Source organism: Rhinolophus ferrumequinum, chromosome 14 (genome assembly GCF_004115265.2).
Source record: "Rhinolophus ferrumequinum isolate MPI-CBG mRhiFer1 chromosome 14, mRhiFer1_v1.p, whole genome shotgun sequence".
Classification (NCBI taxonomy): domain Eukaryota; kingdom Metazoa; phylum Chordata; class Mammalia; order Chiroptera; family Rhinolophidae; genus Rhinolophus; species Rhinolophus ferrumequinum.
The window spans coordinates 35,992,316-36,017,337 of record NC_046297.1 but is presented as its reverse complement, the minus strand read 5'-3'; the positions used below and the strand labels follow the sequence as shown (position 1 = coordinate 36,017,337).

General features: G+C 36.9%; 1 protein-coding gene and 1 pseudogene across 5 annotated transcripts in view; one reads left to right on the top strand and one right to left on the bottom strand.

Annotated features, from left to right (window-relative positions):
• Positions 1 to 25,022, bottom strand: part of ESRP1 (epithelial splicing regulatory protein 1) — a 61,410-nt gene that overhangs the window by 19,136 nt on the left and 17,252 nt on the right. For 3 of the 5 annotated variants that reach the window (XM_033126780.1, XM_033126777.1, XM_033126778.1), the window contains exons 5-13: positions 24,859 to 24,957; positions 24,669 to 24,723; positions 23,316 to 23,426; positions 23,067 to 23,199; positions 22,933 to 22,975; positions 20,634 to 20,935; positions 17,855 to 18,073; positions 15,055 to 15,253; positions 11,311 to 11,479 (exon numbers count right to left, since the gene is read on the bottom strand). In XM_033126780.1, coding sequence (XP_032982671.1) covers positions 11,311 to 11,479; positions 15,055 to 15,253; positions 17,855 to 18,073; positions 20,634 to 20,935; positions 22,933 to 22,975; positions 23,067 to 23,199; positions 23,316 to 23,426; positions 24,669 to 24,723; positions 24,859 to 24,957 — 1,330 coding nt within the window. The remainder of the gene's footprint in view (positions 1 to 11,310; positions 11,480 to 15,054; positions 15,254 to 17,854; positions 18,074 to 20,633; positions 20,936 to 22,932; positions 22,976 to 23,066; positions 23,200 to 23,315; positions 23,427 to 24,668; positions 24,724 to 24,858; positions 24,958 to 25,022) is intronic. The other 2 variants (XM_033126776.1, XM_033126779.1) reach the window with 1 other exon arrangement.
• On the top strand, positions 8,040 to 8,879 carry LOC117034167 (microtubule-associated protein RP/EB family member 1-like; annotated as a pseudogene).

Genomic DNA, 25,022 nt, shown 5'->3' with positions numbered 1-25,022 from the left:
GTTTGTCTCTACATTGGGTCTAAAAATTGTTTTACCTATATAGAGAAAACATGGAGTACTGCAGTGGAGGAAATTGTCAACAACTTTATAATATATACATGTGCTCGTTGAGCAATTTCTTAACACTATCTCAGTGTGGCTTGCTGAAGCAGGAGAGGCGCTTTTCCAAAGGTTTACATTCAGAATACCGCTGGCACATAGCTGCTATAAAGACAGTACTCATGAGGACAGCTGAGGCTCCTTCAGCAAGCCTTTGGTAGGTCTGACCACATGCCGAATCCATTACTGTTATGCCAATATTAATTTAATTGCCTGAGATTCTATTGCCAGAGGACTCAAACAATGCTTCCTATCTTATTATTTCCCAGACCTAGTTTATATCATCTAATTTTACAATATTCATTGTATTCTAGTAAGTCATATAAAATTCTTTGTAGATCAGGTAAAGATATATGAAAGTATTGGGTGCCAGGATGCCTACTACATAGCACTCATAATACTCTCTAGCAAAAACAAGTGTCTTAATATTCTTTATTTATTTAATATTATAAATTACAAAACATTGGTAACACTCATTAATGTTATCATGTGGCATTCCACAATAAAAGCATTCATAGTTGCCAGTATTCATTATCTGAGAACTTGTCATATTTCCTAGAGAAAAGAGGATCAGAGCATTATCTATTCTGTTAGAGAAATAAAAGATTAGAGAACTAATTCTCCCCTCTGGATGGTCACAACACATTAACATAGGAAACACCAGCCTTTGCATTAAAACCCCTACTGTTACAAAGACATTATATATGGAAAGTGACTGGAGAAATCTATTTCAATATTAATAAGTATAAAGGCTAGAGCCAATTTTCATGTAGGAAATTTCTGAACTAACTTTGTATTTTCACCTGAAATCAACCATCTCAACAAGTTGGACTTTTCAGCATTATTTGTGAGTTTAATATTGTGGCTGTCCATGGACTGATCACTAACTGCATCTTGAACCTTGATTGCTGTTAGCTCTTCTGAATGGTCATATACAGTAACACATTGACTCAGCTTGACTCAGAAGTGCATGGATTCTGTGGTCCTGGGAACATTATATAGTGCACTTATACAAACCTAGAGGGTATAGCCAGCTACACTGCACACCTTGATTATATGGTATAGTTTACCGCTCTGTAGGGGAGGAAAATTACTCTTTCTTCTACCCTAAGTAACATGTATACCTTCTGTATACATGGGAGAGACTTAGGATAATTGAGTAACCGAAACGGCTGAAGCCACCACCTTAATACCACATTCAGATAAAGACCAAAAAACATGTTGGGGTTGGGGTAGTCAGTTATGGGAGGTTACCAGGAAAAGCATGGTAAACAGGGTAAGGTTGTTATGCAGATTTAAGATTGTTATTTTAGGCCCTAAGACTTTCTAGAGAAAAGATCATTCCCCTCTTCCTGGTACAGGGAGGGGGCATATTCTTACAAATGGAGACTTTCCTTAAAAATGTAAATGCCTTTTACAAAGGGTGACTTCAACTTGGTTTTAAGAGCTTCTCCCATGTCCACTGTTTCTTTAACTTAACCAGCCTAAAATAATCCTTATGCCAAAAGGTGTGACAAATTCTGTTCCCTTACAGCTCCTAGGCTACCAACCTGTACAACATGGTAAGTAATTGCATAATGCGTTGCACTATGAAGTTACGACAGCTATGACCAGGCATTAGGAATTTTTCAGCTCCATTGGGACCACCTTCCTATATGCAGTCCATCAATGACTATTATGAATGAAATATTATGTGGCACATAGACTGCATAAGCTTCTTTATGCATGTGTAACTACCTCTTGGAGAAAGGTTAAGTAACCAACAAACGTGAAAACACTTTGGAATGCATAAAGAAATCTTCCAGGAATCTAGTTCACGTACACAGTCAGCAAATATATGTACTGTCAAAATTTGGTAACTAAACAATTTTTAAATTTACTCCAACAATATGTCAAAGATTACAAATTATAAGCCCCTACTACAAGGGCTTATCGTATATTTCAAATACATAGTAAAGTGACACATTGCTTACTCAAAACAATGATAGCTCCCACAGAGCTTCACTTATAATTTGAAAACTAAATCCTATACTAGAAATTATTTTGAAAGTAATCTTATTGCTTGATTCAAAGTACAAAATCGTAAAACAACTGATCCTCTTACATGTTTAAAATGACATTTTAAAAGTAATATTTTGCAGAAAAATCTAGATGAAGAAGCAAGCAAAACATTGATTATGGACATTTGTGTTTATGCATTCACTAGTTACTTTCAATTGTATTTTGGTCATTTTTAAAAAATGCAGTTTTGTCTTTTTGAATAGGAACAGAGTACGTTGGAAGGTATAAATATAGAGCAAGTGGTATACTCCATCACACCCTTCCCCACAACAAATCCGAACCACTCTCTAGAAGCAATCCTGTTCCAGCTTCTTGGTTATTATTGGCCATCTTTCCAGAGATAGTGTGTTCATTATTTTGAATTGAAATGGAAAATGTTTGCTAATAAAGCATTTTGCTTTGGGTGAAATTTTTCCTTTTTTTTTTGAAGAAGTATTGGATTGGAGCAAAAGTAACTGCAGTTTAAAAGGTTGAAAAAAAAAAATTGTAAAAACCGCAATTACTTTTGCACCAACCTAATAGTTTAAAAGATCACCTGACGTACAATAAAGAAAATAAAAATCAATAGTCTGCATCGTTAAATATACTTCATAGACAAACATCAGTTCTTCCCTTGGGCCTGCTTCAGTGTAATCTCACCAAGGAAATGCTTAAAAAGGGTAGCAGATGCAAAATAAGGTTTTGTTTATCAATGTTGGCGCATATTATTTTAGTTAAGTTCTCTTTAAAGTCATTAATGCTTTAAGAATAAGGTGCTTGGGGCCCCCGGTAGCTCAGGCGGTTAGAGCTCCACGCTCCTAACTCCAAAGGCTGCCGGTTTGATTCCCACATGGGCCAGTGAGCTCTCTCCCGCAAGGGATGGTGGGCTATGCCCCCTGCAACTAGCAACGGCAACTGGACCTGGAGCTGAGTTGCGCCCTCCACAACTAAGACTGAAAGAAAAACTTGAAGCTGAATGGCACCCTCCACAACTAAGATTGAAAGGACAACAACTTGACTTGGAAAAAAGTCCTGGAAGTACACACTGTTCCCCAATAAAGTCCTGTTCCCCTTCCCCAATAAAATCTTAAAAAAAAAAAAAAAAAAAAAAAGAATAAGGTGCTTAATTTAAGGTATATTTGACACAAACAGTAGCAGGTGAAAGAAATGACCTTTAGGTTTTATGCTTTAAAGTGTTTTGGTAGTAGAGTGTAGCAGGACAAACAGTAGAAATAAATGGAACAAAATATCGGTATTGTTAAAACAGGGTAATATTCCCTCAACTTATGTTTGCAAATTTCTATAGATACAGATTTTTAAACTTATGCTTGAAAACAACATGTAATATGATCCCAATTTTGTAAGAAAAAATCCTCAGAAAAACAAACCTATACATTGAAAACCAATCTTATTAGGCTTTTTGAGTGGTTGAATTATTTTTCCTTGAGGTTCGCTGTGCTTGATCATTTTCTGCAATGCTAAAAAGAATTTTAGGCATATTGCATTTTAATTCCCTGAACTGCTCATTATATGAATAAGGTCTTTAGACTAGCAAATGACTATTTCTTCTACAAAACCTAAACTGAATTCTCACTGACTATAGTAGAGAGTGAATTGCCCATAGCAGTTCTTCTTGCTTACATCATTTAGAAATATCATCCAAACTGAAAATCCTGAGAGTTGTAATAATTCCTGCCAACAAAAATTATCTGGTGCCTCTCCATTACAACATTGTTGGACACAGCACTACTACAACATTCCAGTGTAATTTCATCGTATGCTAAATTCGAGTTTGCATTTGTGGTTCTAAATATTGAAGTTGTAAAAATTACTTTTTAACCCAAAAGTTATCGTTTTTCTTGTTCCTATAAGAGAAATTTCAACAAAAAAATTAGTAAGTAAATTGGTTGTCAACTGTTACTACTGGGAGAAACTAGGAAAAGTGTATATGGGATCTCTGTACTATTGGTTACAACTGCATGTGAACCTAGACTTACCTAAAAAAATGCAATTTAAAAAAGGAAACTGGAACAAGAAAGGTTAAGTGTTCAAAACAGGAAATGCAGGCATCTTTCAGAGCTTTGGTATCCTTTTGGTTCAAGTGCAAAGAATTCCGGAATATTGTAACATTATATAACAAACCAAACACTGCAGGATGACTTGATATTACCAAATATACATTCGTTGCTTAGGTAGAAATAAGCTGCTTTTTACAAGAAATGGTTATGCTCTTAGACTTAATAATGAGGGCATTACAAACTTTAAAACTACTAATGGAAAAAAATTACCTATAGGCAGGGACCCAAAATTACAGGGGTTGTTAAGCCATTAACGTCAATTCCTCCTGCTGTTGGGGCTTCAACTCAAGACTGGAGTTCTCATCTTACTGTGATTGTAAACTATTTCTGAGAGATTCCTTCTTTTAACAGAGCCGAGATAGCAAGTCAATGGTGGAACCATATACTCCGTACATGTAATGTAGGCACCAGAAACTGCACCAGGCACCTAGTGGAACAATGCATTCCACTTCTGACATTCTGATGGTGTAAGAAAGGTACACAAAGATCTTTCTTATACTCAGAGCCCACTACCAGGAAGTGATTGTCAGAGTCCAGAGGAGGTAACAACTTGGGATTGGGCTAGGGGCCTGACACGGCACTCAACCATAAACAATTAGAATTCATGCTTCTGAGCCTTCATAACCTTCATAAGATAGTCACCCGTCAATTATCATGGCTATCTCCCTATTTTTTTTCCCCAATAGAATAAAAAGTATTTCCCATAACATTATTGAATGTTTTAAAAATTCCTAAAAAAATAAATACAATTAATAGTGGTTACACGCTTCACTACTGCTGGGATTCCAAAGTTCTTGCTCCCTACTAGAAAACTAGAGACAGAGAAGAAAGAAAAATATAATGCAACGTAGCAACTGGAGTGATCATATAGGTTAGTTCCAGGCCACTTATCAAAAACTCACATATTGGTGGATGTACTCAAAACATTCAGTCTAAATAGTTTGGGAAGAAGAAACAGGACCAGGTATAATTTTTAAAATTTTGAGCAATATTAATTGCCTATGCTAAACTAAAATTTTATTTTAATAAAGTGACCTGGTTATTGGCTCAATAAAGATTTCTAAAATAAATTTTATGAAAAGAGAATTGAGAACAAAGAATCACAAGCAATCGGACTTGGAAGGGACTCTAAATTTCACCAATCCCATCATTTCAAGAACCAACAAAGGTTAAGTAACTTTCCCTAGTTAAACGAGATGAGACTAAAACTCAGTTCTCCCAACTTACAGTCTGACAACTTTCCAATATACCCTTCTGCTTCCCAGAAACTGAGCACAATGAAAAAGAACCAAAGATTAAAAATATGTCAATTCTGAAGGTATCTGAAGACTTCTGATGAAAATTGCAGAGTACGTAGACACTGTGCTCGCTTCCTCCCACAGATACATCAAAATTACAACTAAAGTACAGAAAAACCATCGAGAACCATCTGGAAACTAACTGAACAGAATTCCTATAACTAAGGACATAAAAAAGAAGGCATGTTGAGACTGGTAAGAGGGATGGAGATGCAGAGTGGGCTGGTCCCACACCCACATGTGGCAGTTAACAATCGGGAGGGATATCTTGGCTGCGGAGGCCCTCCCAGAGGAGCAAAGGGTCCCAGCCCCACACTGGGCTCCCCAGCCCGGGACACCAGTAGAGGGAAGAGAGGTCTTTATCGTTCTTGTAACATCTGAGTGTGAAAACCAGAAGGGGGGCTGTGTCCCAGAAAGACAATAATAAGTTGGTAGAGAACTAGGCAAGCACTACAGATCTTAAAGGGCCCACAAAGAGATTCACTGACTGACTCACTCACTCACTCACAAACTCACTCACTATGACCTTCAGCACAGGGGGAATAGCTCCAAAAGCGCCAGAGACACATGGGGAAAATCTGAATTGACTAGCTTCAGGACCAGGGCTAAAGGGGCAGGGGTTGGAATAGCTCTCTCAGGACAGAAGTTGAGTGAAAGCTCCAATGTTTCTTTGTTGAGCCATCCCCAACTCATTCCTAGCATAGAGGCACAGGTGGCACCAAATCTGAACACTCCATTAACCTAGCAAACATCATTTGCCCTGTCCTGGTGATTCTGAGCTCTAGCCCTACCCAACTTACATACCCAGTCTGAATCTCTTTTGGTGGCTTTTGACTAGCACTGCAGACTTTCCTAGAATCTCTCAAAGTTCCACAAACCCTCAACAAGCAATGGCTATCTTAAGAGTGTTCTCTACTTCTTGCTAAGTGGCCCAAGCCCAGCACTAGTGGCAGATGGCCTTTGTTCAGAGCAGGGTTTCTCCCAGGCGCCTCCCAACTGCAGATCACTTTGTGGTTCCTCCTAGATGGCACTAGGGCAGACATTGGCAGTCACTGACCTTGGCCTGCACCAGAGCCCCGCCCAATACACCCAATGTCCAGCTTCAGACCACAGCATGGTACCATCCAACTGCACCACAAATGACACAACCAAAGTGCAGAATCAAAGGCACGAGAGCCTCTGAAAGCGAATCCTGTTCCATGGGGACAGCCCCCACACAGCAGCTTGTCCACTATAGTGATGGCCAGTCCTCACAGCCAGTCAGCAGCCTGAGGGTCAATCCCATCCACTGATGTGCCAACAGAAAGCAAGGCTTAATTCCAACAAGAGGGCACACAATGCTCACATAAGGGGCACCTCTTGAGCACCTGGCTCAGATGACAATGGAGACTGTGTCACTAGGACTCACAGGAAGCCTACTACCTAAGACCACTATGCCAAGATTGAGAGACATAGCAGATCTACCTAGTGCATAGAAACAAACACAAGGAGGCAGCCAAAATAAGGAGACAAAGAAACATGTCCCAAATGGAAGAACAGGACAGAACTCTAGAAAAAGAACTAAATGAAATGGAGGTAAGCAATTTATCAGATGCAGAGTTCAAAACATGGATTATAAGGATGCTAAATGAACTTAAGGGAAGAATAAAAGAACTCAGTGAGAACTTACACAAATAAATAGAAACCACAAAAATAAACCAGTCACAAATGAAGAATATAATAACTGAAATGAAGAATTAGATAGAATCAACATCTGATTATATGACAGAAGATTGAATCAGCAATCTAGAAGACAAGGCAGTGGAAAATAACTAATCAGAACAACAGAAAGAAAAAAGATTTTAAAAGATGAAGACAGTTTAATGGACCTGTGGGACAACATCCGGTGTACCAACATTTGCATCATAGGGGAACAAGAAAGAGAAGGAGAGAGAGAGAGAGAGAGAAAGGGACTTAAAACCCACTTGGAAGAAATAATGACTGAAAACTTCCCTGACCTAGCAAATGAAATACACATACAAATCCAGGAAGCACAGAGAGTTCCAAAAATGATGAACACAAAGAAAGCACAAAGACGCATCATAGTTAAAATACCAAAAGTTAAAAGACAAAATCTTAAAAGTAGCAAGAGAAACGCAGTTAGTGATGTACATACAAGGGAGCTCCCATAAGACTGTCAGCTGATTCTCCCCAGAAACTTTGCAGGCACAGAATTTTCAAAATGATGAAAAGCAAGGACTTACAACCAAGATTACTCTACTCAGCAAAGCTATCATTTAGAATCGAAGGACAGTACAGCTTCTCAGACAAGAAAAATCTAAAGGATTTTATCACCACCAAACCAGTCTTACAAGAAAAGTTAAAAGGACTTCTTCAAGAAGATCGGCTTTACATCCACATGTAAGGGTGCGTGTGAGGTCATAGAATGAGTGGGCGGGGTTGGGTGGTTTGCATGAGATGAAGACGGAACCAGATCCTCAGAGCCGGGCACGGGCAGTGGACATAGTTCCTCTGAGAGCCAAAGATGGCAGTGAACGTATATTCAGCACCAAGTCACCAGCAATAGCCTAAGTAGACATGACATGCTGGCCTGGATCAATAAGTCTCTGCATTTGAATTCGACAAATATAGAACAGTTGTGCTCAGGGGCTGCTTATTGTCAGTTTATGACATGCTGTTCCATTGCTGGCTCCATTGCCTTGAAAAAGTGAAATTCCAAACAAGCTAGAACATGAGTACATCCAGAACTTCAAAATACTACAAGCAGGTTTTGAAAGGATGTTGACAAAAGAATTCCAGTGGACAAATTAGTAAAAGGAAAGTTTCAGGACAATTTTGAATTCGTTCAGTGGTTCAAGAAGTTTTTTGATGCGAACTATGATGGAAAAGACAATGACCCTGTAGCTGCCAGCCAAGGTCAAGAAACTGCAGTGGCTCCCTCACTTGTTGCTTCAGCTCTGAACAAACAAAAGAAACCTCTCAGCTCTAGCAGCGCAGCTCCACAGAGGTCCATTGCAAAACACAGTACTGCAACTCCTAAGGCTGGCCCAGGTGTGATGCTAAAGAGTCTTGGTGTGGGCAATGGGAACGATGAAGCAGCCGAACTGATGCGGGCAGAACTGATGTAGACGGTCAACATAATGAAACTTATTGTTGAAGACTTGAAGAGAGAGATTTCTACTTTGGAAAGCTAAGGAACATTGAATTGACTTGCCAGGAGAATGAGGCGGAAAACAATCCTGTACTGCAGAGGATTGTTGATGTTCTTTAAGCAACAGACGAAGGCTTTGAGATACCTGACGAAGGGGCCCATGGGAGGAACAAGGAGAATATTAACAGCCTGGACCAGCAGAGCAACATCTGAATTCTTCACTCCAAATCATGTGCTTAATTGTAAAATACTCCCTTTTATTATTCTCAGAGGACTCACTGGTTTCTTTTCATAAGCAAAAAGCACCTCTTCTTAAAGTGCACTTTGCAGAAGTTTCACTCCTTTTCCATTAAGTTTGAGTTAGGGGCTTTTACCTAACAGAGAAATATTAACATCTACTTGGTTCATCTAGGGAACAAAGAGGCTCACGATGGGGCTCACCGAATTGATGCTGGTAACACCCATTACCAGAGAAGGTGTTTTCATGTGATATGCTGAGGTGGGACCTCAGTAAAGAAATGTAAAGACTCATTTGAATTTTAAGCTAATGTGAAATCTTGTCAGAGAATGTTTTAATAAATAAATGCCTTAAGAGTATTAAAAAAAAAGATAAAAAATATGAAGAAAACGTAGGAATGAAAAAGTTCTCACTGACAAAAGGCAAATACATAATAAAAGCAGTGTTTCAACCAACTATAAAGCTAATACAAAGGTTAAAAGGCAAAAAATTAGGAAAAACATTACCTGATATTAAACTATACTACAAAACTATAGTAATCAAACAGCATGGTATTGGCATAAAAACAGATCCAGATCAATAGAACAGAAAGTGCAGAAAGAAACCCACACATATATGGTCAATTAATATATGACAAAGGAGGCAAGACTATACCAGGGGGTAAAGACAATCTCTTCAATAAATGGTGTTGGGAAAACTGGATAGATACATGCAAAAGAATGAAACTGGATCACTTTCTTATCCCAAATACAAGAAGAAACTCAAAATGGATTAAAGGCTTAAATAAACATATAGGACTACATCAAACTAAAATATTTTTGCACAGCAAAGGAAACCACCAACGAACAAGACAATCTACTGAGTGGGAGAAGATATTCACCACTGATACATCCGAAAAGGTCTTATACTCCAAATTTACAAGGAACTCCTACAACTTAAACCCCAAAAAATAAGCAACCCAGTTAACAAATGGGCAGAGGACCTGAACAGACATTTCTTCAAAGAGGACATATGAAAAGATGCTCAATGACACTAATAATCAGGGAAATGAAAATTAAAACCACAATGAGCTATCACCGCCTATCTGTCAGAATGGCTATCATCAATAAATCAACAAACAACAAGTGTTGGCACAGAGAAAACGGAAGCCTCATGCATAGTTCACAGGATTACAAATTGGTGCAGCCACTATGGAAAACAGCATAGAGGTTCCCAAAAAATTAAAACTAGAACCACCTTATGACCCAGCAATCCTAGTTCTGGGTATTTATCCTGAGAAATGCAAAACACTAATTTGAAAAGATTTGTGCACCCCTATGTTCATTGCAGGATTATTTACTATAGCCAAGATATGGAAGTAACCTAGATGTCCATGCACAGACAAATGGATAAATATATACAAATGGAATATTACTCAGCCATTAAAAAAAGAATGGAGTCATACCATTTCTGACAACATGGGTGGACCTAGAGGGTATTAAGCTAAGTGAAATAAGTCAGAGAGAGAGAGACAAATACCATATGATTTCGCTTATATGAGGAATCTATTCCTCACATATGGAAACTTAAAAAAACAAAATAAATAGACAAACAACAGGAACAAACTCATAGAAACAGAGAACAAATTGATGATTGCTAGGTGATAGGTGAGAGGGGGGTGGGGACCTGGGAAAAAAAAGTGAAGATATTAAGAAGTACAAACTGGCAGTTTTAAAAAATTGTGAAGGGGATGTAAAGTACAGCATAGGCAATATAGTCAATAGCACTGTAATAACTATGTATGGTGTCAGGTGGGTACTAGACTTAGCAGAGCGATCATTTTCTAAGTATGTTGTATACCTAAAACTAATATACTGTATGTCAACTGTAAAAAAATAAAAAATAAAAATTTCCTAGAAAACCAGAAAAAAAAGTTGATTCTAAAAAAGTTCTTAATAATTTCATTCTGAACTTGTTAGTAAAGATTTAGGGGGGAAAGAATAAAAGCGGTGCACAATTTAAACCAACAGTTTTTATTTATTCTGGGTTGACATACGAATTCATGCTACTTAAAAATATAACTGTTCTTTTTATGGATTTTCTTGTTTTATAATTCATTCACTTGATACTGCTACCCTATAGTAATGATTACATTGCCACTCACTGATGACCATAAGATAGGAGAAGGAAAAAACATAAAGTTGTATACAAAAGTAGCCTAAGAGATCATGTTGTCAATACATGGTTAAAAAATAAACTTAGTCTGATTTGTCTTAAAACAACCTTCTTGGTCAGAGATATGAGCAGAAATTGTTTCCTGCCATGTAATCTTTAATGTAACAGACAATATTCTTATGTGAACTCAGGCACTGGCCATTAAAGGAGTCCTCTGTTTCTGTGCCTCATTTCCACGTCCATCAGCCTTACCTGGGGTAGTATGCTGTATAGTTCATGAAGAGCTGAGTGCCCGCTGGGTAGTATGCTGTGGAGGGCTGCAGTGCTCGTGGATTCAAAAGCACAGAGGGCTGATAAATGGCAGCTTCTGTAGGAATAACTGCTGCAGGAGCTGGAAATGTGTAGGAAGGAGGAGACAGGCCTAAATAAGCAAAGAGAGAGAAACTTTGAGACATTTATAATAGCTGACACATATGTGCTAGCACTAACGCCAGAAAGTCACTGTTGCCTATATACATGTTAAAGAAAGACCAGTTTTTTATACCACACCAAGCAACTTCCTTTTGATTGTACATGTTAACACCTAGAAATAATCTCAAATCTCATACTCCCTCAACCTAAACAACTTTCCTTAACCTGAAATTTGGTAAAACCAGTACCAAGTGGACTTTCAAAAGTCTTCTCAACCATTGCATGACATGTGATATTTTTTTCCACTAGCGATCGCCAATTACCACAAACTTTGAGGAAAGAAACATAGGATTGACATTTACTATAACTTCAAAGTAAAAGCTGGATTTTTTTTTTTTTTTGAGAACTACACTGCTATTCTACCTTAACTATCCTATAGTACAGCATGAAATGAAAATGGTCATGATGAAACACTCTTCACCGATATCATGTATCATACCACAGCATAGATTGTGCCAGAGTGAACTGACTTAAAAGGAGATTAACTCTGCATTATTCTTACCGTTATGCACCGTGTTTCCCTAAAAATAAGACCTAGCCGGACAATCAGCTCTATTATGTCTTTTGGAGCAAAAAATCAATATAAGACCCGGTATTATATTATGTTATATTATATTATAGCAGGTCTTAATAAGACTGGGTCTTATATTATACCTGGTATTATATTATATTACGTTATATTATGTGACTCGGTATTCTACTGTATTATATGATATTATTATATTGTATTATACCTGGTTATATTATAAACAAGACTGGGTCTTCTAATTAATTCTTGCTCCAAAAGATGCATTAGAGCTGATTGTCCGGCTAGGTCTTATTTTCGGGGAAACACGGTACCTAAAGGTTACCCAGAAGATGGGCTTTAAAGTTAATCTACACTTTTCAAAACCGTTATTTAAAAAAAAAAAAAAAAAAAAATCAAACCTGGGAAATAGCCTGGAAGAAATAGATGGTGTCTTCCTGAGAGTCAGCTAATAAAAATGTGGACTCAGATTAAATAGAAAATAAAATGAAACTCCTTTATCTTCTGATTATCTAATATCTTCCGTGCCTCGTAACATTTAGGTAAGACCATTGCTGGTCAATAGCTTTAACATGTGGGATGAACACAACTATGCAGGCCATCTGTATCCAACAGAAAATTGAGAGATTACCTGAATTTGGAGTTCCTATCTTTAATTTTCATACCTAAAACCACCTAATCTATTTTGCAAATAGCAGAGGTCCACAGGATAACTTTTTCACATGAAAATCTCTATTGTCTTCTGCTCTTAAGAGTTTCCACATGTCTATGGAGAGGGGTAAGGCAGTTAGCTGAATATGGGTACACAGGGCAAAGACCCACATATTGATCTCATATTTACCTTTTGCGTACCCCCTTCCAGCTCACCAAAAACTGAGCTACATGTAAATAAATTTTAAAATATGATTCCTGGCCTTCAAGAGTCCACAAAAAGGCAAATAGGATAAACTGAGGCACCTGAGTCATATAGAAACCTATAAAGCCTGTGCTCATATCCTGCTTTCAAAACTATCAAGCAATTCATTACACGACAGTGCCTCATACCAATAAGAGAGGCATATACAGTAGGTAAGTCTGTTCCGCCACAAAACAAAAAGTAGAGATTTTTGATAATTAGATAGATTAGGCTGCTCAGATTTGGGTATTCCTCAAATGAAAGGACAGCTATTCTCGTATTCCTAAAAGAAAATATATGAATGTATATAATCATAGACTAGAAAACCGGAGTTGACCTTAAAATGCTCAACTTTTTGAAAAGTTAAATTTCAAGACAAATAAAGTTAAAAATTTTAAAATAATGAGACTCTATTTTTTCCCCAAATTTAACAAGAAACTCCTCCATGGGTTATAACTAATCACTATTTTAACTGCATTAGTCCTTGAGATTATATAAAAAACCCATACAATTTCTTTAAATTTTTAGGTGGTTGTATAAATAGGCAATTTTCTAAAGTGAGTTGGCAGGGGGAAAAAAAGTGTAGTAGAACAGGCATAACATTTGCATGCATAAATTGGAATTTTTTTTTTTTTAAATGGGTAAACTCTTCCACTAAAATGGCAATGGCCAAATATTAGTTAAAATTTTTGGAAAGTATTAAAAGTAAAGATATGGAAATAAATTTTATGTGAAAAAAATACATTAAAATTTTTTTTTTAATTTTAGGGCTGATCAGGGGAAAAGGGAAGAAATGAAAGTGTTATGAAGAAAGTCTTTAATGACCACCAGGAAGAAAGAAGTAAAAGGATATCATAGCAGAAGAATTTTGGTTACACCTAGAGGAGAAATTCCCTCATCTCACGATGGTTGATAGATTATTATCACTAGAGGAAATGTAAAAGTTACTAACATTTATCAGTGGTTTACAGACAGAACACATATGACTAATATTATTTTAATATAACCACTTAAGCCCAAACATAAAGTTTCAAAACTTGATACTCATTAGCAATCAATGCTTAAATATTCACCAACAGCAAGCAGCAGATAAATGGAATATTAGCATTTAGGAATTCCAAGGGAAAAAAAGGAGTAAGCCCCATCGAATATTCTATGAATAATATTTTATCAAATAAGCTTATTGGTATAGATCCCTTTTCACTAGAAATTGATGTCCTAACACTCCCTATTTTATTGGAATCAAGCTCATAATCCAGTTTACTGTCTCAGTTATCTTTGGACTGCATTCCAAGCGCTACATTCTTCAAACATATCCAACATGCCTCCTAACAAGGTATGTCTTATTCAAAAGTGAAAACTGTATCAAAAAGATTCAAGTTTTAATATCATATCCCCCGATGTTCCTTAGTCACTAACCAGACTTGATCTTCAGACTAAAGGGCTTATTCCTCTCAACAGGATTCCAGATGGCTTGCACCCAGGTGCCAATGAGCAACAGCATGGCTTGAAATTAAGCACTGATCCTGTGATCCAATGGAAACTTTGGCTAATTTACTTACGCATTTACATTTTTTACTAACTTGCTCATTCCAGATATCCTGAAGAGCTACAAGAATGCTCCCCAGGTTATCCTTTCTAAAAAAATACTTAATGCTCCAAAACTTAAAAATGCAAAATGGGCATCAAATCAGCCTTCCAAAAAAAGCTTAATATGTTACAGGGAAAAAAAAGAAGAAAAGAAAGAAAACCAATCCAGCCATACTAATTTTACTTTTAAATGCGTATTAAAATATCTACATAGCCAGGTTGCCTCCCAGAGTCAGTGCTTATCTTGAGCACACTAAGCTTCAGAAATCAAGTGCTTATCACTGGAAAAGTAAGAATATAATTTGAAAGGAGGTATTTGTAGTATTTCTAATTCTGAATGTCCACAACCAAGGTCGTAAATGATTATCAGGTACTACTGATTTCAGATGGGAAAGCCTTATGTAACCACCTTGCCTGCCTCAGAAAGAACCAGGGACACAGAAAGATATGAAAGCAGCTTAAGCACCTACCAGCATATAGCGTAGAATAGCGCCAAGACCCAAGAAAAACTTACATGGTAACTTACATGGCGGTGGGGATAAGCCATTTCGATTTAAAGTGCCCCCCATTAACACAAAGTTCATTTCCTCAGCTGAACACTGAAAGACTTCAACATATCTGTCCTTCATGGTTTTTTTATGGCACTTCTGTGCAGCCATAAATGCTCTGTCCGCAGACTTCATCTGGATAAAGGCATCTCCTGATGGGCGGCCCTGAGTGTGTGGGGGAAGAATAAAAACAAAAGGAGACTGTCTCCTTCAACATGGAAATGGTTGCTTTCGAAACACGCAAAGTGACAATCACCCATAGTACAGACATTTTAGCCACAAAATCTGGGTGACAGTATAATCTACTGACATCTGACTTGAATTTCATCACCTAATCACCAGACTGGCTCACAAAACCTTGAAGAAACAGTCTTGAGAGCTCATAGCTAAAAGTGATCCTTTTTGGTTTCTATTAATTAATATTTGATTTACGAGGTTTGGAAAGGGTCTCCTTGTGACTGCAGTTTCAAAGTACAGTATTGTATACTGAGTTTTGACCTTCTGAAAAATCCGATTAAATCTTATTCGATTGAAAGAACCACTGTTACAGATTTACGAATCCTCCTATGGGAAACTGAACAAACCAGTGCTCTCTTTTGGCTCTCAGTTCTGTCACTGACCTGCAACATCCCTTTCCCTTCTCCCTTTTCCCTGTAGCCTGGTTGGAATGTGGCTTGGGGACCAGGAAGGCAGATAAGGAATTGGCAGTTGAGAAGTACAGTGACAGTTGGTGAAAGCTGTATCATCAGCCTCGAATGAGAGCTCTTCTCTCATCTCGGCCATTCACCTCCATCTTAAACCTTGGCCAACGTGTTTATAGACATTTCTGCTATTACTAATAACTTCTAAAAATCCCCTATTTAAAACCAAGCTGGTAGATTTCTGTTCCACAGAAAAAGAATGCCTTAGTTTTATTTGGTATGGACATTGTATGGGGCAGAAAAAGACACAACTAGCTTATAAAACTTCTTCCTTACTTACAGATTTATTTAAAAGTCTCTAAGTGACTATTTAGTGAAAATTATTACCATGCAAGTTACCATACGAGTTACCAAACCATGGAAATTAGGGACACCAGGGAAACCCAGTACAAGATGGAAAAAACCTAACATCTTTGAGGCAGCTAAGAGCTTATTCATCATCTAAGAAGCATTTCCCCCAAGTGCAATTACAATAGGTCATGTGGGTCAATAATAGGTAAATCTGTCTACTGTTGTTAATTAAAGAATAATAATAACTCCTAGGTTATTAGAAATGGTGACTCAAAGAGAAACCAAACAAATCCCTGGTGATGCTGAATTGTGGGGAATTTTATTCAAAAGGCTCCCACCGGGCAGCTGGATGGCTCAGTTGGTTAGAATGTGAGCTCTGAACAATAGGGTTACCAGTTTGATTCCCACATGGGGCAGTGAGCTGTGCCCTCCACAACTAGATTGAAGACAACAAACTGCCACTGAGCTGCTGGTGGGGCAGCCAGATGACTCAGTTGGTTATTGCGCGAGCTCTTAACAACATCCCATGCCGGTTCAATTCCCGCATGGGGTGGTGAATTGCGCCTCCTGCAACTAAAGATTGAAAACGGCGATTGGACTTGGAGCTGAGCTGCACCCTCCACAACTAGGTTGAAGGACAATGACTTGACTTGGAGCTGATGGGTCCTGGAAAAACACACTGTCCCCCAATAAAAAAATTTTTTTAAAAAAAGGACTCCCACCAGTGAGCCATGCTAAAAGGGTACCTAGTCAGATAAAAAGTCGCATAGCTTAACATTGAGAGTTAGAATGAGCATGTGCTGGTGTGGAAAACCAAGCAGGGGCTCAGGATGTTTTCTGGTTGCTTATACCCGGTGACATGCACTTTCCAGGGAGATAAGATTATGGTTATGAATGTGACCAAATCTCCACGTGAAAAGAGAAAGCAGAATATGAGCAATTTAGAAAAACATTGGTATTTCCAATACAAAACTATATTCAACCCATGATCAGAAACATCTCATTTTCAAAAATTAATACAACTTTGCTTTTAATAAAAGAGCTCCAAAATTTTAAATATAACTACTTGGTTTACAGTAGTTTTTAGAATTCTGTCATGCTTAAAATAGCACAAAATGCTGGCAAATTGTCCTGCAACTAACATTAATTTTAATTTAACCAAAAATTCAAGGGACACCCAGCCAGGAACTACTTTTAATACACTTAGGATATATACTTGCATACTGTGAGAAATTGGTTAGATTTTGATAGAGGCTTCTATGAAACAATTAATTAATACACTTGCATGCCTGTTATGATCACATACTGTTCTAGGTGGTGCAGATACAAGTACTTATTGAGTTTGCACTCTACTAAATGTAATTTGATGTCTAACATATATATAAAATAAGCTGTTTCTAAATAGTCTATGGATACAAAAAGTACTCTTGAACACAGACAAGCTCATTAGTTTATATATTGTTTATAATTGCGCTCACACTACAACAGCATAGTTCAGTAGTTGCAATAGTATAATGTTATGTTAGATTGATAATGTACTACCATGCTATTAATTTGACGGATACTTATGATAACAGAATCAGAGCCGAATTTGAATTACCATACCAATGATAGCATTCTTTCTGGAGTTCATCTTAAAGACCTCTTGCACTTATAGTTAAATCTTTCCTTCAAGGCTTACTATACAACTGATGAACATTTGTACTTTTTTATTGGAAGAGTCTTTGATAATAATAAGCAAATCAGTTTTCCAATAATAAGCAAATTTTCTTACCTGGTGATTCAATACCATGTGGACCCCATGAGTTCGAATATCTGTGGAAAACTCCCCCAGAAAGTCTAGGATGTCCTCAATTGTGGCTGCATAGGGAAGACCTCGAAGGCGTATACAGTCTCTAACATTTGTAGGGGGCACAAATTGCTGAGGTAGTACTGGAATAATGGGAGGGGTTGGAAGTGGAATGAGAGGGGCTGAGGAGAATCGATTCAGCACCTGTATTCAAAGCAAAACAGAAGTGATTTAGAGCCTACCTACTCCAATGCTATCTGCAGAAAAGCACTGGCATCACTGAGGAGCCTGATAGAAATGCACAGTCTCAGCTGGGTGCCAGACCTAGTAATTATAAATTTACATTTTAACAAGATCCCCAGGTGACTCATAAGCATATTAAAGTTTGAGAAACACTCTGGAGAAAGATTCATGTTTTTCAGCTGGAAAAGCAGGAAACCCACTTTGTCATGGGCATGATGAGGCATATACCACACACAACACAATGCACTTAGATTAAGGACTTACCTACTGGACAAATGCATCACTATCTGCCTTGGGACAAATATTCTTAAAGTCTGCCACTTTCATAAAAATCTGGAATTGGTAATTGTGAACTACTGTAGCAATCTATTAGGTTTCATTTCACTAAGTACAATGTTCCCCTTAATATTGTCTTCACATTCCACCTCCAAACTCAAGAAATATAAAGAAAATAAATAACCCAGTAATGGAAACACAGGTAAAACAATAACTTTTGGTTATATAAAAATATAATGCCACATTTATAATAGTGTATAAAACAAAAGATAGAATGGCTGAAAAATGTAAAAATGAAAAAAATCATTTAGTGACCATAAAAACAATCACTTAGTTTCCACGTGAACTTTAGACACTAGCAAAACACAGGATCTTGACTGTATTTTTAAATACATGGAATTTAACTATCTTGAGAATGAATGATGGCAAACACATTATGGAGAAAAAACTGCTTCCAGGTAAAACTCATATTACCAAGTTCTTGCCTACATCTGTTTTAGTTTAGAACAAGCCTACTAGTTGATAATACTAGGAGATCCTTGTGCAAACGCCATGTGTGGCATCCCCGAGTTTTCGGAATAATTCACCATTGCAGCCTTTATCGTCCATCCGATAAACTGAAAATGTAGAACTGATGAACTCCCAAAAATCTACCCTAATTTCCCTGTCCAGTTTGTTATCAAAAATCAAAGAATAAATACAGCCAAAGAAATTTTATGACAAAGAGACAGCAAGACTTTTCAAAATTATACAAACAATCCAGACACTGCACAAACAATTAGGGAAGAACACAAATAGAAAATAAATGTGGTTATAGACAAACTCGACAGGAAAGGGTCTAGTACCTACAGGATCTCCCAAACAGGAGGTGAGCATATAGTTATTGAATGGAATGATTATAAGTAATGAAGACAGTGCAGAACCTATGACCACTTCAACACTTAAGCTCATCCACACTCAAAACCACCTTATGGTAGAGTCAGATAGAGGGAGCATACTCTATATCCAAACCAATCAATATAAAAGGTAGCCGAGTCCATTCTAGGCCATGGTTTCCATGAAACTGTTCTTCCAATTTAAAAATCTACAATAAAAAATTACATTTTTTCCCTCTAGTTTGGGAAGGGTGTATGTAATGTTTGAAGCTCTAAGCATGTTTGAAGCCCTGAGCATGTTTAGAGATCCAGAACTTATGATATTCATTTTCAACAATTGTTTACAGAGTTGTTTAAATTATAAGTATGTTCATAGTATAGGGCTTAAGAGCACCAGTACGTTAGAATACAGAACTTACAATTTAACATTATTCTAGGTATAAAAATCAATTTGGTTTCCTAGCAGGTGAAAGGTTCTATTTAACTTTGGACAATTATTTTAAATCACAATATACAATGGGCTTTGCAGAAGCTACGCAATATCACAGAAATGATAATACAATCAGTGTCCTAAATGCTTGCAAAAAAGCCCAATCATTAAAATGACTATGTTCTACTATGGGGCCCAAGTAGAATAAGTTGAAAGGGTCATGTGAAGCAGTCTACGTGATCTTAGTTACCAAGGAAATACTAACTCTTGAAGAGAAATGTTCAGGTGGTAAGAAGAAATGCCAAAAGGCTTCAGACCCTACAGATCATGCCTAGATCTTAGAATGTTTTCAGGAACTGATTACCCCATTTGTGTCTCAAAAACAACTCAATTCTGAAAATAGTAAGACAAAAGGGCATTTTACACTGTCACCAGCAGTTTGGAATTACTCAAGCCTATTGGGAAATAAATATGGCAAGATATTAAAATTAAAAACCTTAAAAGCACACATCCTATATTCAGTTCTAAAGAAATCAATCAGAAGTTGAGAGTGTTATAAGCACATTTATCTAGAAATTAGAAAAAAACCAACCCAAATGTACAATAGAATTTCTAAATAAATCATGTACTTCCATGAGACATGATATTAACTTAAAGATTAAAATTCTGGGGACATGAGTACACTTTTAAGACAGCTAGTTTTGAAAAAATACGAAAGTATGTCTACACAGCAGTATTCCAGTTATATAAATACCATGTTATTTTTTCTGTGTATATACAAGATAATAGTGACTATCGTTTGCTTATAGAATAAGACTTTTTTCATGCACTTAACACTTTCTGTAGTTTCCAAATTTTATTTTAACAATAATGTAGTATTGTTTTTAGAAATAAAGAATTGAAATAATGCAAAACTACCAACATGCTCTTAAAAACCTACCTGCTGAACTTCAGCTGCTGTGCTCCTGAAGAGTTCAATGTATCTTTTACCCAACAAATCCTTATGTTTCCTCAATGCATTCTGTGCATACTCCTCACAAGCAAACAGGACAAAAGCATCCCCTGTTGGCCTACCATCTGGGTAGGTAACAAAGAGGATGCCTTCCTTCCCCCCAGTGATGGGGCAATGCTGTCCAAAGAAGGCCACCACTTCATCAGCTGTGGCTGTGAATGGGAGCCCCCGCATTCGGATAATGACTTGATTTTCCTTGGAGAGAAACTGGGCTACCTCATTGGATGTACCTAGGGAACACAATGGTTAAGAGATCAACTTTACCAAATTTAAAATGATAATATTTTTGGCAATGTCTTGAATTTGTAATTAAGACCCACACTCCCAAATGAATTCATAACATCCCAGGAATCAGAATTCTCTTCCCATAGATTTGAAAATTTTCCCCTACCATTTTTATAAAACATTTCTTAATTAAGAAGGTAGTCAGATAATTAAATCATAGACCAACCACCATGTTCTTCTATGGAGAGGCAATTAATCATTATGGTGGTTAAGGGCACAGGTCCTAGAGCTAGAATGTTTGGGTCCAATCCTGGCTTTACCACTCACTAGGATATGACTTTTGTAAAGTTTAACCTCTGTAACTTAGTTTCCTCATCTGTAAAATAAGGGTAAAATTACCTACCTCATAAACTGAGAATAATTATTATGTATAAAGCACTTTGGTGATTTTCCTGATTATTTCTTATTAAGAAAGAGTCAAACACACTCAAGTAAATAGTTATAATGAATATACTTGGCAGCTAGTTTCAACATTTATCAACATTCTGTTTAATGCAAAGCATTTTGTATAGTACTGCCATGTAGCAAATACTCAAATGTACATCGTTCAAGGTCATACACTAATAACATTTTCCCTTAATCATATTGCCCACATACCATGAAATCCGAGGCATTAACTTGAACATTAATTAACTCTGCCATATGCAATTTACAGTGTTATGGAACCATGGAACCTCAGGACCACAGCAACTTCAAATATACTTTATTACCAACCAGTATCAAACATTACTTTGGAAACTCTGGAAACACTATTAAACGTGAAGCTCTAAATTTGGAAGCGTTGATTTATCTCAAGAATAAGATTATACCAGCAAATATTAGGTTGGTGCAAAAGTAATCGCGGTTTTTGCAACTATTAACCTTTTAAACCGCGATTACTTTTGCACCAACCTAACAGTATAAACAGGATGCTATAATTGTAAGTTCTGTAAGTTCTACAGATGCAAAGATTTTTACCAGGGCTATATAATTCAGGGATACAAATGTTCTCTGTATTTAAGTCAAAGTCACCTTTGTATATTTTGGCAATATGTGTCAAAGCCTCTTAAAAGGTCCACCCACATTCTTTGATTCAGCTATCCTACTGTGAGACATTTATCCTAAAGGGTGGCACACAGAGAGTACAAAAATATCCATCGGAACATATAATGAAGAGTTAGAAATAAACTCTAACTGCCCAACAGGGATGTTTAATACAAATTGATAGTACATACATTACTGCAATTAACATTTAAGAAAATTGACTAAATAGGACGATATTCATAATGTACTAAAAGGAGAAAAGAAGTTATAAAGCAACATGAACAAAGTAGTAGAAGCTTACAAAATAGTTATATGTAGAGGAAAAAATGTGTTGGACAAATGATATTTAACATTTTTTATTCATCAGTTATTTTTAAGTTTTAAAGTTATGAATCACTCAAGAATTGGATAAAAACTATCTATCTGTTCCTGCTTCTTTCTGACCATACGCAGTAGCAAACACTACATATCCTAAAATACTAGAAGCCAGAAAGCTACCATGGCCACTGATGAATTAAGAAGTTTAGAGAAACACTAGAAGCAGATACGCAAAAATTCCAGGTATTCTGGTATGGCTGTTTGAAAGTAGTTTATAGACTATTTAATTTCTTTCAAGAACTGTACTTTCCCTTTATACATGACTTTATAGGACCCTTTCACCTTATATTGTACTATTTTTAATGGCTCCTTAACTACAGTTGGTTAAGCCTTAACCAACTGTAGTTAAGCCTTAGGGCAAGTGTTATACATTACACTTACTGGTACTATTTGGACATTTCTTCCTTCTAGTTAAAAAAAGTCAATTCCTATGTTTCATTGGGAAATAAACAATATTCATGACCTATTTACCTACCCTTGGTATATTAGTAAAATTTAGATTCTTATTATAGCCACATTTTATAAAAAGCACTCAACTCACCACCAGCAATTTTAAGAAAATCTTCACCTGTTGCTTTGTAAACCTAAGAAAAGAAAGGGAAATTAAATACAGTTTCTGAGTCTTCTAATGTTCATACTCAAGAAGTTAAGGGTCTCAAGGTTATGAGGACATACCTCAATGTACCGGGTCCCCATGTGATGTTTGTGCCTCTGTAGTGCTAGATCTCTGTGCTCCTCACTTACAAACCTAACTAGAGCTTCTCCATTCCTTCGACCTTGTGCATTCAGACAAAGTGCTGCACCTCCCCTTTGAAAGAACAAAACAAATAGCAGTAGGGAAGAATATATAGCTAGGAAAAAATTATAGAAAACCCATTATCCCTTTGGGGTTCTTAAGTAAAACTGAGTTTATACAAAACCAACTTGGCAATATTGAGTCCTTTGAAGAATCTTGCAATATCTTGATCCGAAGACTGCCATGGTAAACCTCGTGCCCTGACTACCGTGTTGTCATCAATAAGTTCCATCTTGCTGCTGTGGATCAAGCAAAACTACAGGTTGCATGACTAATGCTAGTGAATCTGACCTATAAGACAATTTGCCTATTTACACATGAGGTATTATTTATGTGGAGTTCAGACAGACTTTAATATTGCCTGATTTACTTTGCAACCTCAAAAATTATGTAGGCACACTCCAAAGTTTTCTTCAGGTGGTTCACCATAGAAAGACAACTGGCTATGCAGATTCAATACAGCTAGCTCACCCAGCAAACCATCTATCATCTGAGTTGCTGCTTGCTTGCCATAAACTCAGAAGGATCCAGGAGCAACTCACAGGAAGCAGACTTTTCCCAATACCCTGATGCCTGTAAGTTCCTAGAACCAGGAAGGATAGGTTTAAATTCATTCTCAGAACTGACTAGTACACCAGTGGGCTTTAAACCCAGTTTGACAGCAAAGTTTAAGATCTACATAAAGGTGGCAATTAATCCACGTCAGAAATGTGTGCAGGTAGTCACAAGTCTGCCATTAAAATATCTCCTCTATCAAACTGGGGAGCCACCAGAGAGTGTTTATAGAAAAGCTTCGGAGTGCCCACACCTTAATGAGTCATTTGCAAATCACCTATATCTTGACACCTTTTGATGTTCTATTCCTTCCATAGCCACATTTTGTGTACTCCTAGGACATTTTCCTAATGAGTCATTTTCTCCACAACTAAACAGGCCTCAAAGTCTCTCTGTGGGCAAAGATGTCAGAAGCTTCTGTTCACATCAGGCACCAGGCAATCTCACACAATTCACTACAGTGATTTCAAACTTAAAAAGGTCTACCTGTGATCACAAACAGAGATATCACCATTTCATACTTCTCCTCAGTTATTTCCTTTGCTTTAAAGTAGAAGCTGATAGAGCTATTATCTCAGTAAATTATCTCAGTAAAGATTTTGTGAACTTTGAAAGCCTGTTTTTCCTTTGGAAGTTTTCCAGTGAGGGGATGGATAGCTCAGAGACTAAAATAAGAATCATAGACCCAAACATATGATTTCCAAAGATAACAGTAACTAAGGATGCAAATATTTCATTAAATGTCAATCCCAACATCCAAGCATACTTTAAGATGCAACCTTCTTTTATAAATGACCTAATATTAAAAAATGGATAGTCAAAAGGTTTAGTTAAGTTACTAATATTAAGGGGGAAGGGGTTAAACATCACCATGTAAACAAAGACAAAAATTAAAGGCTCAAATGGAATAGTACTCAAGTACTTACCAAGTTCCACTTTCAAATTTGTAATTTACTCTCTCTGGATCTGAAAACCTGTGATCTGAAAATGAGATCATACAAGTCATCATTTTAGCTATTAGGGAGACAAAGCTGTGGAAGGAATTCAATAGTATAGGTGAGGGAAAGAGGGAGATTTCAAATTCTGTGTTTGCATTGTTACAACAGTAATACTTACTATAAGGCTCTGAAATCATTGCTAAAATTATATTCCCCATATCTTCAACTTGAGAGGCTCCATACCGGGAGACTGAACTATTCTTCTCAAAATTTAAACCTGGAAGATTAAGTCAAGGAAACATTTTGGGGAAGTAAAATGCGGTTGCTTCTAACCCTAAATTA